Source organism: Battus philenor, unplaced genomic scaffold, assembly GCF_028537555.1.
Source record: "Battus philenor isolate CCGP_79_NKW_IND1 unplaced genomic scaffold, ilBatPhil1.0.hap1 SCAF_18, whole genome shotgun sequence".
Classification (NCBI taxonomy): domain Eukaryota; kingdom Metazoa; phylum Arthropoda; class Insecta; order Lepidoptera; family Papilionidae; genus Battus; species Battus philenor.
The window spans coordinates 10,074,592-10,088,277 of record NW_027181680.1 but is presented as its reverse complement, the minus strand read 5'-3'; the positions used below and the strand labels follow the sequence as shown (position 1 = coordinate 10,088,277).

At 34.8% G+C, this 13,686-nt stretch overlaps 1 protein-coding gene across 1 annotated transcript in view; it reads right to left on the bottom strand.

The window, feature by feature from the left end:
• Positions 1–1,664: 1,664 nt before the first annotated feature.
• The window catches only part of LOC137920249 (putative glutathione-specific gamma-glutamylcyclotransferase 2), a 28,872-nt gene continuing 16,850 nt past the window's right edge, over positions 1,665–13,686 (bottom strand). Inside the window, exon 3 of the mRNA XM_068763528.1 lies at positions 1,665–2,823. Coding sequence (XP_068619629.1) covers positions 2,293–2,823 — 531 coding nt within the window. The 3' untranslated portion in view covers positions 1,665–2,292. The remainder of the gene's footprint in view (positions 2,824–13,686) is intronic.

Genomic DNA, 13,686 nt, shown 5'->3' with positions numbered 1-13,686 from the left:
CTTTTAACTTCTACTGAAATATGAATTTAATTAAGGAGCAAAGTTTGTAAAAGGTGTCCGATGGCAGAATTGGGATATGGAATTCAATTAAAAAACACCCTTATAAAATTAAAGGGTTTTTTCCATAAGAAAATAATAGAACAATTATATGTTAGTTCTTAAAGTTATGTCGCTTAAATGCTGACCATCATGTTGGAAATTGCCACGTTATTTCGTGCCAGTCACTGCAGAAGTGATGGTGGGATTGCACTAACCTCCCGATGGATATTTTTGTAACATATTTGTCACTGGGTTGATTTCATTGACTTTACTCTTCAGAGACTCTCCACATATAAAAGGCTATGGGGGTAAGATATTTTGACCTGGGTGCCCAGTGGAAGGAGAATGACGAAGTTGGTGCTGCCCTTCCCTGCGTAACGGTTACAAAAAAAAAAAAACAATTTTAAATCTGGATTCTGCCATCAGACACCTGTATATTACTGTGATATATGTTTTGTAAAAATAATTATAATTACTGTTTTTAGACAAGAACAGTACTTAATTGTACTCATTGACTTGTTAAAAATGGAATTTATAATATTGAATTATTTAACAAACTACAGTTAAATATTATAGATAAATATCTTCTCTACAGTATGCCCTCATTTTAATATGTTTAAAAACAGTACCTTTTTTAAAAGCGACGGTAAAAATGAAAATTTTGTAGTGTCACTTGGGAAATAAAATACGTTTTTTTATTATTGGTTTATTTATTTCACATGCTCGTACGAAGATACAAACATTATAAATTTAATACTAGCTGTCTTCAATTTTGGCAATCAATGCCCTACAATATTATTATCACATCTTCGTCTTACGAACACATAATTTATTTAATTTCAAAAGGATAATTATACATTAACATAATCTATATGGATTTACACTTATATTTACGTTATACGAATATTTACAAAAGAAAAAAACAAACGTAACATTTAAAACGGAAAATAAAAATTAAATCACAAAAAATGTTACTTATAATTGAAACTTAATCTAAATTCATTGTGTAATACTTGTTGTTTCATTATTATTTGGCCTCGCGTATTTGTGCTGGAGGTATTGAAGGAAAAAAGAAAAAAAATAAGAATTCCATTTAGTCGAAACATTAATGAGATCAAGTGTATGACTGCGGCAAACTCTTTTGTCTTATTCCTTTGAACTCTGTCGGTCGATAACATTCACTTGTTTCCGCAAACATTACGAATATTTAATTCTGTTTCGTCAGTTATTAAAACTAATTTCAAGGATGTCATAACACGTGTTGAAATTATTTCGTAAAACAATAGTCGTTCCGTCCAGTCTATAGTCAATTGTAATTATACATAGTCCTGTCCCTGATAAAACTTAAAACAATGGAACTAAAACAATTTGAAACTAAAATAGTCGGCACGTGAGCGCCAGTTTCGTTTTTTTTTATTTAAGCTAATATATTCACAGCGCGTACTCTCTACATAGGTAAAGCGATGGTCGACTATGAAGTTTGAATCTTGGTGGTTTTGGTAGGTAAACGGTTACCAAAGGTCAGGCGAGATAATCATCAGATCATCTTCATCAATTCAACCACAAGTCGTCCGCTACTGGACATGGGCCTCGCCCGTAATTTCTAAAAGGAGTGGACTGAAGCGGTATGCATTCAGCGTCTACGGACCACTTTCAATAGTTATCCAAGTAACATACATATGATGAATTTTCGTCATAGCATGCTTTTTATATTGTTGATATGTCTTATAATCTTTAAATTTTATTTACTGTAATGCTTGTAGTGTTGTTTAGTTGTACCTAAATTAAATTAAAAATTTGTTCACATCGTTTACACATGCATGCATGTCATTAACGTTTGCATTAGTTTTCAAGATTTGCTGTATATTTTTGTAATGTTTGTGTTTACGATGACTTATTATTAAAATAAAATAAAAAAATAGATTTAATATTTTAACCTAAGTTACAATTATATAATATTCAGGTGCCGGCTTCCAATGACCTTTGGTACTTGTCACTTGCCTAAAGTCACCATAAATCAAACTTTATATTCGCCAGACGTTTGGAAGCATGGATTGATAAATTTTCAGCTTTTTAAATTAATGAAGAACTGGTTTTCAAGGAATCGTACGCTATCAATAGTTTTGCCTATGCAAAGATAGGCGATGTCTATATTCAAGTCCAGTTAAGTTCAGTCAAAGGAATATAAGACATCAATTCGACGTTGAATCAAACTGGGAGAGTGACAGTAAAAGCAGGCGTTGGTAAGTGTGATCACATGTTGACACAGCGCAGCTTTTTGTCGGGCACTCGCGAGGCGAATTGGAAGCTAGGCATAACAGCTTTGGCATCCCGTTTCTCCTCTTTACGCTCCTGCGTTTCGCCCATAAGCGTCTTGAGACAGATTTTCATATCACCCGCGAACTTTCTGACAAGTCGTTCCAATGAGAATAAGTGTTCGTCCAAAGCTTCAGGAATCTCGTCTCGCATGAAGTCAGCCAGTTTTAAGAGGTATTCCGCGTTAGAGCCCGAGGATCCTTGGCATTCGAGAATTTGTTTCGCAATGTCAGGCAACGGCGCTGCTCCGAGCCAGTGCCTGTTCTCCGGTAATGCTATATACAGAAGCGCGTCTTTCTTATCGGACGCATGGCCGTTGCTGCTTGAAGATATGTAGAGCGACTGTCGCGGGTGGAAATTCACGGTGTAAGTTTTGTAGCCGCCAAGCTGGCACTCCCTGGTGGACAGGTACGGGAGTGCTGCGTGGTTCTCCGCTGCTATTAGGAACGCTTTTCCCCACGTGATGCCCTGAAAAGGAAAAAAAATGTAATAAGTATAAACAAGTCACTTTATTCATCAATTTATATAGAATCCCAGGATAAGATGAATGAAGATGTCTTTCTTATATAAAACTGTTTTTGAACCACGGATGCACGGGATACCGTTGGATTGGCCAACTAAACCACAAGAACTACTTTGAATAATAATAATGTATATTAGAACAGAACTATCTCCAAGATCTAAGAAAGCTTGAATATGGTGGTCCTAGAAGAATACAGGATAGATTTTATAAATTAGGGGATTATTTTAATGCGGGAGTATATAAGAGGGGTCTCTTCTTAGCTTATCTTATTCTATGACTGCGACTTGGCATACGAAATATTTTCTTCAGTATTTTGCTTTTCATTTTGCTTCCTCCGTCCTTCACATAATCTCGCATTCTCTCTTCTTCCTCCTTTCATAATATCTTTCACTCTATAACTTCTATTTACAATGTTTGTGATATTACTTCAGAACCTTAAGGCCTCAGCGGTCACCTGTTCTGCGTGCTATGTGACTTGCTCACAGCCATTTCATGCTCAATCTGCCTAGCTATACCGGATACATTCGTTTGTCTATGGATATCCATCCTCATTTCTGATTCGATTTCGTATAAAATCCTAAGCCTGTCCCTTCCCATGGCCCGTTGGGCAGCTGCTAGCTTGCCGATGAAGTTCACAGTTTGACTCTACGTTTCTGTACCGTACGTGGACAAAAAGATATTTCGTAGTTTCAAAAATACTCTTTGATCTTTTTTAATAACCATAAATTTTAATAACTGCTTGTTAATAATATTGGGCAACGATACAATTGAATCACTCAATTCATTAAAACGTGTCAATATACGGAGTAACACATTGCGTCATTACTTAATCGCAATGGGGAAACATCGTTTATGTTTAACAATAACACGGTCGCAAACTACAACGAAGATACACGTACCTCGTCATATACTAGCGACCTGATAAAACGGATCCAACTGTTTAAACGTCGCAACAAAATATTTTTCTCAATACAACAACATAATAGGAACATTATCTAAATTAGAATAAAAACATGTTATTGTCTTTAGTAACATTCTTCATTGAAGTCTATAAAATTATTATTCGTATGCTTTTTTAAGTCAGGGCTATTATTTTAATTATATTATGTAAACATATGCTACGGGACATAGAGCTAGTTACAGTGTAAAGGTTCCGCCTTTTCATGGGGAGGGCCAGAAGCAGTTATTATATAAATTACTGCCTCTGGATCTGTAGCTATTCTTAAGACAAATGAAGGCGTTATAAAAAACAACTGAAAAACTAGGCAATAGAAGTTCTTCGTTCTAGGCGGAGGGTTCAGGAGATACATAGACGATTCCGTACATGGGAAATCCTATGTGATATATAAATATATACACACACACAAACACACACATATATGTATATATATATTAAAAAAAAACCCTTTGGGCAGTGCTGAGATAAAATAATGAAGGTTGGCAAAATAAGTACATATCATAGAAGAGATAGAAAATATAACCGAAGATAAAAAACATAATAAATAATTACGTATAAAAATTTTGCACTCATTAATATTAAGAAACAGCAATAATAATGTATGTTTGCGTGGGTGTTAAAGACACGTTTTATTTAAACAAGGCATACATACGGCACCCTCAAGCAAGAGTAATAGTTACTCATTACTGGCTGTAGATACGGGCATCGCGATAGTACCGTCTAGACGTGAATTTTAAATGGTATTCATTGTAAGATTCTATAAATGATTTGGGAGAACACCTACATAAATAGTTTCTCAGTGCAAAGAAGTTACGCCTTAAATCTTAACATCTACAGTGTTTATTTCTTCGTGGATCCCTCATGAATGCGTGGGAGGTAGGAATGACAGGTATAACATCAAAATCTGTCTGAGGATTTAGTGTCAAGAGCGAACATCACCTTATTTGTAAAATGGGATTCTACAGCAGGATATAACCAAATTTCAAATGTTTCTAATATCTACAATCAGGTCGGTGAAGATAAACTTCAATGCATTACACGGAGGCCTTTTTAAGCTTTGTACGCAGGTCGTCATCACCACACGCAAGCATTGTTAATCCCTGGAATGCTGAGAAGTTACGTCTCAGGGTGCGGTAAGCAAATAAGCCAGCGTCATATCCAAAATCCTACGAGCCTTTTTTAACGTTTTGTCAGGATTTAGGAGCTTTTTACGTACGCAGTTCTGGCAGATCTATCCTCTTGCTTGTTGTTTCCTCTATGTGGAGTAAATTATTACACTACTCTTCAGAGATGTATGGCTCTTACTCTTAGGTAATAAATTATAGATGCTCATGGTTGTTCTGCCTCCGAAAAACATTAACTTTAAATCCCTCAAAGGGTTTCCCTCCGTTAAAATACATGTTTGTATAACTGCAACAAATATTATAAATAGTTACAATAATGGCTAACGCCAACTGGAAATGTGTCAATAATAAGGTGATGTGTCGTTACTGTCTCATTCATTTATTACAGCACTAAAGCGTAGTCTCTGCAGTTTCAATAAACATAATGTGAAAATGCTTTTATTACTTTATGAAATTTTAAAGTACAGGATAAATTAGGGATGTAGCTCAGTGATAGACCGACCTCTATGCAAATAAAAGGCCCTGAGTTCAATCCCATCCATTTCCAGCTAGTTCGTAAGCAAGAATCCGTTTTAGCTCTTTGGCAAAACAAAGTCAATGAAGTCAACATATTAAGCCAAATGGTAGTAAAGTTAAAAATTGCTTTCAGGTATAATTTAAAAATATAAACACGCGCAGATTGTGTTTATTATTTCAATTCGAAAGCATAATGAATTTACGTTGACGTGAACTGAATATGCCACGAGCAGACTTGATGGCGAACACTTGAGATATGACGGAGCTATCGCGTCTGGGTTGAGAGCGATAAGGAATACGATGACCTTTATTATTTTGCCGATTGCTAAATAAGGATAATAAGTCTGGTTTATCCTCTTGACACGTTTAATTGCACGTCATATAGAGTGTGACGTGTTAGTAGGGATCTCTGAAGGAAATTTTGTGCTGTAGCGACATAAACAGGAAGATTCGTTATAGATATAAGAGCTTTAAATGGATAAATGTGTATAAGCTTTCACACTTATTTCCAATCACCCTATATATACCGATTACTCTTAACAATGTTACATTTTTTCATCTGAAATGAAACGGGCTTATCACTTCTGTCAGTTCAAAGGCAGGGGCAAATCGTTAAAAAAATTAATTTTAACAGAATATTGAAAATGGCTTTTCACAATATTATCATAGTTATTTATTACATCTGAAACCATTGATTGTGGATACAGTAAATGAGTTTTACATTCACCCGTTAAAAGCGTTTGCAGTTGTACCAAAACAGTCTGTATATGCAGTATTGTAAATTTATGTTATCAGCGTTGTGAATAATTGAAAATGTTTAACATTTTGAATGTAATTTGTACATAGTACAGTTTTGGAATCCTGTTTATAGAACGTTGGCAGCAATATTCAGAAGCAGGTTTTATTTATCAATATAAGTTTAAAAAATTTTTTTTTTCATTTGAAATTTTCATTGAAAATCGACTGAGTTTGTACGTATCTACTTGCTTACAAATAAGTTGTACATTCGCTCCTTTAAAAATTTTACACCTAAAACCAATTACCCTGTAAAAAGATTGCCATTTATAGTCTGAATCATCACGATATCCCTGGAATCATAAGTCATAGAGACTTAAAATTTGATAGTACTATTCCATTTGCCGAGTAAAGGTTAACTAAGAAGTCATTTTACAAAATTCCAACCGGAAAAGGGGTTGAGGTACGTTCATTAAGTTTGAGTAGCGAGCGGACGATAACTAGTAATAAATATGGTTGAAAGTCTTAAAAAATATTCTTATCTAAAAAGTCCCGTCCCAAAATTCTCATAACATTCGTGGCCCTTATATAATAAAAGGTTACCGACCCATGCTCTAGATTACGATACATACAATTGTTGTAGTCTTTCCTTGTGGCATTTAATTAAAAAAAATAATTGTCAAATTTTAAATGTACTTGACGTAAAAGTTCTGCAGTGTTTCCCATGAAGCAAACCCGACAATTTATATCGGCCTTTGTTTGAACGGATATACAGGTCACGGTCTTGTTTGGGCGCGTTCATAAACAAGCGCGTCGTATTTCCTGAAATATATTTACTCACGCAAACATTGTTGTGTAAGTACTTTTGTTTTGTTTATTTGATTATTGATAATCCTCTGTAGTGCTGGCCACTTCGGCTGCAACTTTTTAAGAGTTTAATTATTCTTGCGCGTTCAAATTAAAAATTGAATGCCGATTTGAATTCGGACGCAATCAGTGAGATAGTCGCTGCCATTGTATTTGGGTCGAAATTATAAAAATACGTTCTATCAGGCCAGGCACGCCTAATGCAAGGCATAGGCATATCCCAAATATATCCATGGAGGGATATACCATAATTGCCACGCCTGGCTGGCGGGTTGGTAATCGCAGTGTGGTATAATGATTCGCAGAGGATGCAGTGGCGATTTTTATATAATTAATTCACATATATAAGATTGTCTCCCGGGATTCGAATCCACGACCTTAGATCGCGAGTCTCAGTCCTCCACTGCTGTAATTTTAAATAATCTCTATATGTATGTTCATTTTGAAAAAACAACAATTAGAGCAAGAGTGGTTATATGTAATTGGCTTTCACAATAGTATCATAGATAATGGCCAAAAACATTCAACTGCCATATTTAAAAAAATGTTATAATTTTTGTGTGCTTAGTCACTACGCTGTAAATTACTTTATAAAAGATATCACATCTTTATCATTTCAGACGTAAGAGGGCCGGTTGGAAGCGGTCTGCATTCAGCGTGTTCCGACGACAATAACAATGTTTTATTTATTTATACAAATTTATTTTCTTTTGCCTGTTCTTTTTAGGTATGAGATATTATCATTGAAAAAGGTCGTAGACTGAACTTGCCGCCAAGAAAAAACATAATCCACCGTGTTGTCCAGAATTATTCTGAATCGTAGTTTATTCACGAAAGTAAAACTTAACAAATTCCAGTATAAATATTAAATTAATTAATGACAACTGAATTAGGTTGAGTTCAAAGTTATCACTATATGATGATAGTTAATGATAATGTAATTAACATGCAATTGAAGTGACCATCAATAAACAAGCTGACAGTATTTAGATAGCGGCAATGTATGGAATACATGAATAACTCGCCGCCAGACTGATTTGATTTTTTTTTAATTAACTGAAAGGTAAAAGACATCGATCGTACGGCTTCTAGATATTCGATGTTATTCGAAAATTAATTTACCAATAAATGGTACGAGATTGAATTTTCTACTGGACAGATATTAAAAAAAAAATTAATGACAAAAGTATATTATTCTATCCAAGAATACTGTACTCATGTTATTGCGTGGAATTAAATGATAATAATGCTCACTCATGAAGCCTACTATCGTTAAGCACTCTTAATAAAATATAATTGTAAAAATCAGCTGTTCAGTTTCTCGTCTGCTCTTCTCAGCAGAACTGCCTTTCTAGCCGGTGGTAGCTTTCTTTAGGGACAGCAATGCCGACATTTTATACTGAATGATGATTTGAAAGTGCTAGTGATAGATTATTCGAATAAAGAATTTTTTTATTTTGATTAATCAAAATTTTTATTTCATAAGTGTAAATGCGTTGTCTATACGTAAATGTATATACTCAATTGACACTCAATCGCACTTTGACTAATTGATTACACTGGATTGACCAACCTTGATACTCTAGAACACTATGCCTGCGTCTTCATTCTTTAATAATGTACTTCTTTCGTTCTCTTAACGTGATGAATCACGTATACAGGGTGATTAGAAATAGGTGTAAAAGCTTTTTGCTAACATATGTGTTATATATTTAACATTTCAGAGCTTTTATAATTACAACCAATAACTGCAAAGTAACTGAAGCGTATGTAACTCCTAATTTTTGTAGCTGCTCTAACCGATGTCTAATTTAGTTGAGTTAGTCTGAACTGACTAACCTTGAGACATTTAGACTTGTATATTTAGACGGGGTGATTGCATATGTACATAAAAAAACAATAACAAAATTCGAACAACCATTTTGTTAAAAATAAAAACAAAGCTTACTTGATAAACACTAAACGGGAATTGTCAGCTGATAATTATTAATTTCTTATTAAACATTGAAGATAACTTGTGACCCAATTAATCTTGTAACTACGTAGCAATACACAGGAAACGATTAGATTTTCTTTCCATGTGACTAAAGATATCTTTTTATACATGAAGTAGTATTGATAGAAATTGAAGAATCTTTCTAAGAGTTTAAAAGTTATATGATATCCCGGTAAGTGATTTTATTTATTTTTAACTAATTAAGGAAACTTGAAGCCAGTTATATAAGGTAGTAGATAACATACACAACAAGATTTAGGTAGGGTAACCAAACAGAAGGATAAAATATTACATCATCATCATAGCAACCGATAGCCAACCATTGCAAAGGTATAGGTTGTAGAATGGTGCCCACGATATGGCAAAAGCACCTTAGGTAAATAAGTTAACGTCGGCCGCTTGCCCTCGCCTGCGCATGGAAGCCGATCCGAGGTTGGATCCGTATCCCAACTTCGATCGTTGAGTAGTTCTCGCTATGATTCCAAGTCGCACGCACAAATCCCAAAACATCCTATCCAAAAATCAGCATGTTCAGAAATAATTAATAACATAAAATTAATATAGTTTAAAGAGCGCTTTCAAATAAAAAATCTCGGTCAGTCAACCGTGAACGTGCGGCTTTGTGGTGTTGGCGCTAGTGCTCTTTTTTCCTCGGCCCCCACTTCGCCGCGCTTACCTTATGCGCGGTACAGCGGTTTCGGTACCAATATAGTGAATACGTGACACGGTAACATCGCTTTAAAGTATACACTATCTGACTCATTAAAAACGACCATTGTGACGTATAAAGAGATAAATACCAGTACCTCTATTAATACACGCCATTGTTAAGTCCACAATAGCGAACTCGACTTGCGAGCACAAACTTATCTAGCCTTTTATAAATTAGATAAACTGCATAATGGATGTTAATGTACGTAGAACAAAGAATTACAATACTATTATAAACAAGAAAAGGTGTCTTTTTATATTTACAATTATTTAAATATAACAAGGAACAGATCTTAAAGAGTCAACGTGAAGATTATTCCTGGTTAGTATATCTAGCGAAGATTTGCGTGTAAAATGCACAATTCGTTATTTAAAACAGAAATTAAAGCCTGTTCTTCCTTTTATTTTCTTACGAGCTAGGAACTATTTGTAAAAAAGCCTTGGAACCAAACTAGTGTTTTAAATATATTAATAATATAAATAGAAGAGGTCAAGTCGCACGCTAAACAGATGGCCGCTAGGATCATAAGATTCTGGAGTTGTAACCGATCGAGTCGAGTTGGGGTCCTCTAGGGCACAAAAGTAACGGCTGTATTTAGTAGCCCCGTCACTCAAAGAAGCGTTCTTTTTAGCAACTTTAGAGCTTGGTGCCATTCAAATCAGTAATGTAACAGTCCGAGACGAAGCTCCTTTGGTAATTAGCAAGTTTAATCACTGTAAAGAAGTAAAAAAAAACATACAAGTTGTATAATCATGCTAAATGCCACCTATTAGATCAATAGAGGCCACGCATACATAATTTTACCATTAAAATTCTGTATGCGTGGCCTAAATAAGCTTAGCGCCTTCAGCGCTCCATTATATTACTCGGCAGTTGATAAGGCACATTGGGTAAAAAATAATAGTTCCACTAGGTTAAGTTCATATGAAAGATGGTCGTATAGTGCATCAGTCACGTAGTTAAAAATTCCATCGAGCCAAATCAAATGCCGGGTACTATACTTAAGACCTTGTGTAACTGTAAACACTAACGGCCAAACAGCATTTGTCAATTTACAATAAAATTGTTTTCCTAGTAATTTTAGTACCAGCTTAGTACGTCATTTTTAAAATCATTATTCAGTATAATATATGCGTTACTTCTTAGTATAAACTAGTTCTACCGTTATCCCTACTTGGTCGATTTCTTACTGAAGAGACTACCGCCCAATAAAGGGATCTATATATAAAACAACAAACATATGATTCACGTTGCAAAATGTTCGGAATGTCAAAAGAAAAAGGTGCTTTGTTTAAAACAGATGTGTGTATTTACATTCGATAATAATTAATAAATGATATAAAAGCGAGCGTAGATTAGGACGTTCACCCGCTTGGTGAAGACGACTTTGTGATGTGTGGGGTTAGAAGACGCTGGATCCAAGCCGGTTTTAACCTGTACTAATACACTATAGGTAATCTCTTTAGGAGGCCTGTGTCTAGCAGTTAACGACCTACGGTTAAAAAGCGCGATTGGGAGTGAGTAGGAAAGAATAGGAGAGAAAAAAGTGAATTGGTTTCTTCTCAACAAGCATGGAGCATCGTAGATATTGTCATCACTAATGTCATTATGTCCTATACTAGTGATTCCCAAAGTCTATATCGACCCCTAGGGGTCTATGACAACCTGCAAAGGGTCTACGTCAGCGAAAAAAAATTTGGGGGTCCATGAAATGAAAATGGGGGTCCACGATAGTGGATCTCAACACATACACGGATAGTACCTATTTACTTACATCATACTACCTTATAATATCAAAACATTTACATTATTTATAAAAGTACGTATGAAGTAAAAAAAATGTTTATTTAATGTTACGTATATTTTACATAATAATAACAAAATTTTATTTTGAGTAATTATAATTTAAATTCAATTAATAAATGTATAAATTAACATGTGTTTTTGCTTTTAATTTTTAACACTAAACTTCACTACAGTTAGAAATTTACATGAAAATCAATATCAGGTAAGTAGGGGGTCTACCCAACACGGAAAAACATGGCAAAGGATCTACGACACAAAAAAGTTTGGGGAACTCTGTACTATACAAACACACGTCATACTTGAAATGTCACTGTACAAAATAGATATAATACTCGTATATACATATATCTTTACATAATAGAGATCTTAATGATATGTAATAGATTCAGGCGTTACTTTGCGGAAGTCCATCCTAAGTAAGAAAAGGACTAATATATAGCTACTTCCGCTATGCACGACTACTGCTACATAGCGGAAATAGCTATTTATTAGTCCTGTTCTTACTTGATGTTAATCATGTCCGAAGACTTCTACCCATAATGTGGACAGACGGGACGGAATAGACGGGTCTCTTGTCGACTTCTATAAGTCTATATCTAGCAGTGGACTTCTTATGGTTAAAATGATTAAAAAAACTTTATACGTATATATTTTAATCAATACGTTTGTGTCAAAGGATATTTAAAAAATTCCGTCCTGCCAAACAAAATACTGAGTATTATAAGTATTTTCAATTACACACAAGTTACATTTACTCTGTCCACATTATGTTACAACTGCGATAATCCTTGTCAACCTAAAGTGATTGGTTAAAAGCTTTACAGCTTTTACACATATTTCAAATTACCCATTATACAGTGATCTATCTGAAATATGTTAAAATAATGTATTGGAATGAAACATGCTAATAAATTCTTGCAATACAAAGTCTGCGCAATGAACACAGACAGTAAACAATTTATTTTAGCATATTTTAATTCTATATATATTATTCCTGAAACCACTGATTTTAGGATAAGATATCGTTGTCATTTGAGCCTATAGGCGCCTACTGCAAGTCATATGCCACCCCCAAAATTGGATGGATTTACCATAATCGCCACGCTTGATAGGCGGATTGGCGATCGAAGTGTGCTTTAATGGTACGCAGAGAACGTCGCTGTCCATCTTCTGGAAATTGATTTGTGACCAGTGTCAATCCTATGTATTTAATGCACAAAGTGTGAGTTGGTACCAAATGAGCTATATATTCACCTCTTTAATGTTTTAATAACTTTAATAAATTATTCTGTTTATTATGTTATGCGTTTGGTGAACTATAAATAAATAAAATGTCCATACCCGATGAAGTGGTAAAGAGAAGTTGATTTAAAACCTTGAATAGATAAATATTTAAAACATTCACAAGTGCCTGTAGATAATTAACGATTTTATATTGATGAAGCTCGGCATTAAATCTGCCCATTAACCTCCACTTGTAGCGATTACAATATGACTTCGATATCTCGAGAGGTAAAAGCTTTCAATGAGGTACAATTGAGTTATAAAGTTGGTTTTGACTTTATTACACGAATTCATTATTTGCATCCGATCTGACCTTTGATTTTAATGTTGACTTGAAACCGAAGGTACGTGTTTGTTAGGATCTTCAAAGTCGAGGGTAACAGGCATTTGATTTGACACGTCGACTACAATTGTGATAAAGACGCCCTTAAAAACGAACTTGGTCAATCTTTACTGTAAATCTTATTCTTCTGTCCGATGTGTTAAATAAATTGTTTGGTACACCTCCCTGGTATCTAGCCGCCAGTAATGCTTAAGCCTGGTATCACTGTTGGAAATGTATGTTTATAAACATACATTTCCAACAGTGATACCAGGTAACGTCCAGCATCCAGCCGTGCGTGGATGTGGACAATAGAAGGGTACGCTGGTACGATATGATATAATTTTTTGACAGTCACAGAAGTTTTATTGATATTTCCATATTTCCCGGCAACAGCGCAGAACTTAAACTAAAGGACTCTCTCGTGAGCCCTAAACCGGGCCATTATATTATAGCCGAAATGAGACTAAGGCTGCAACGCAGGGCCG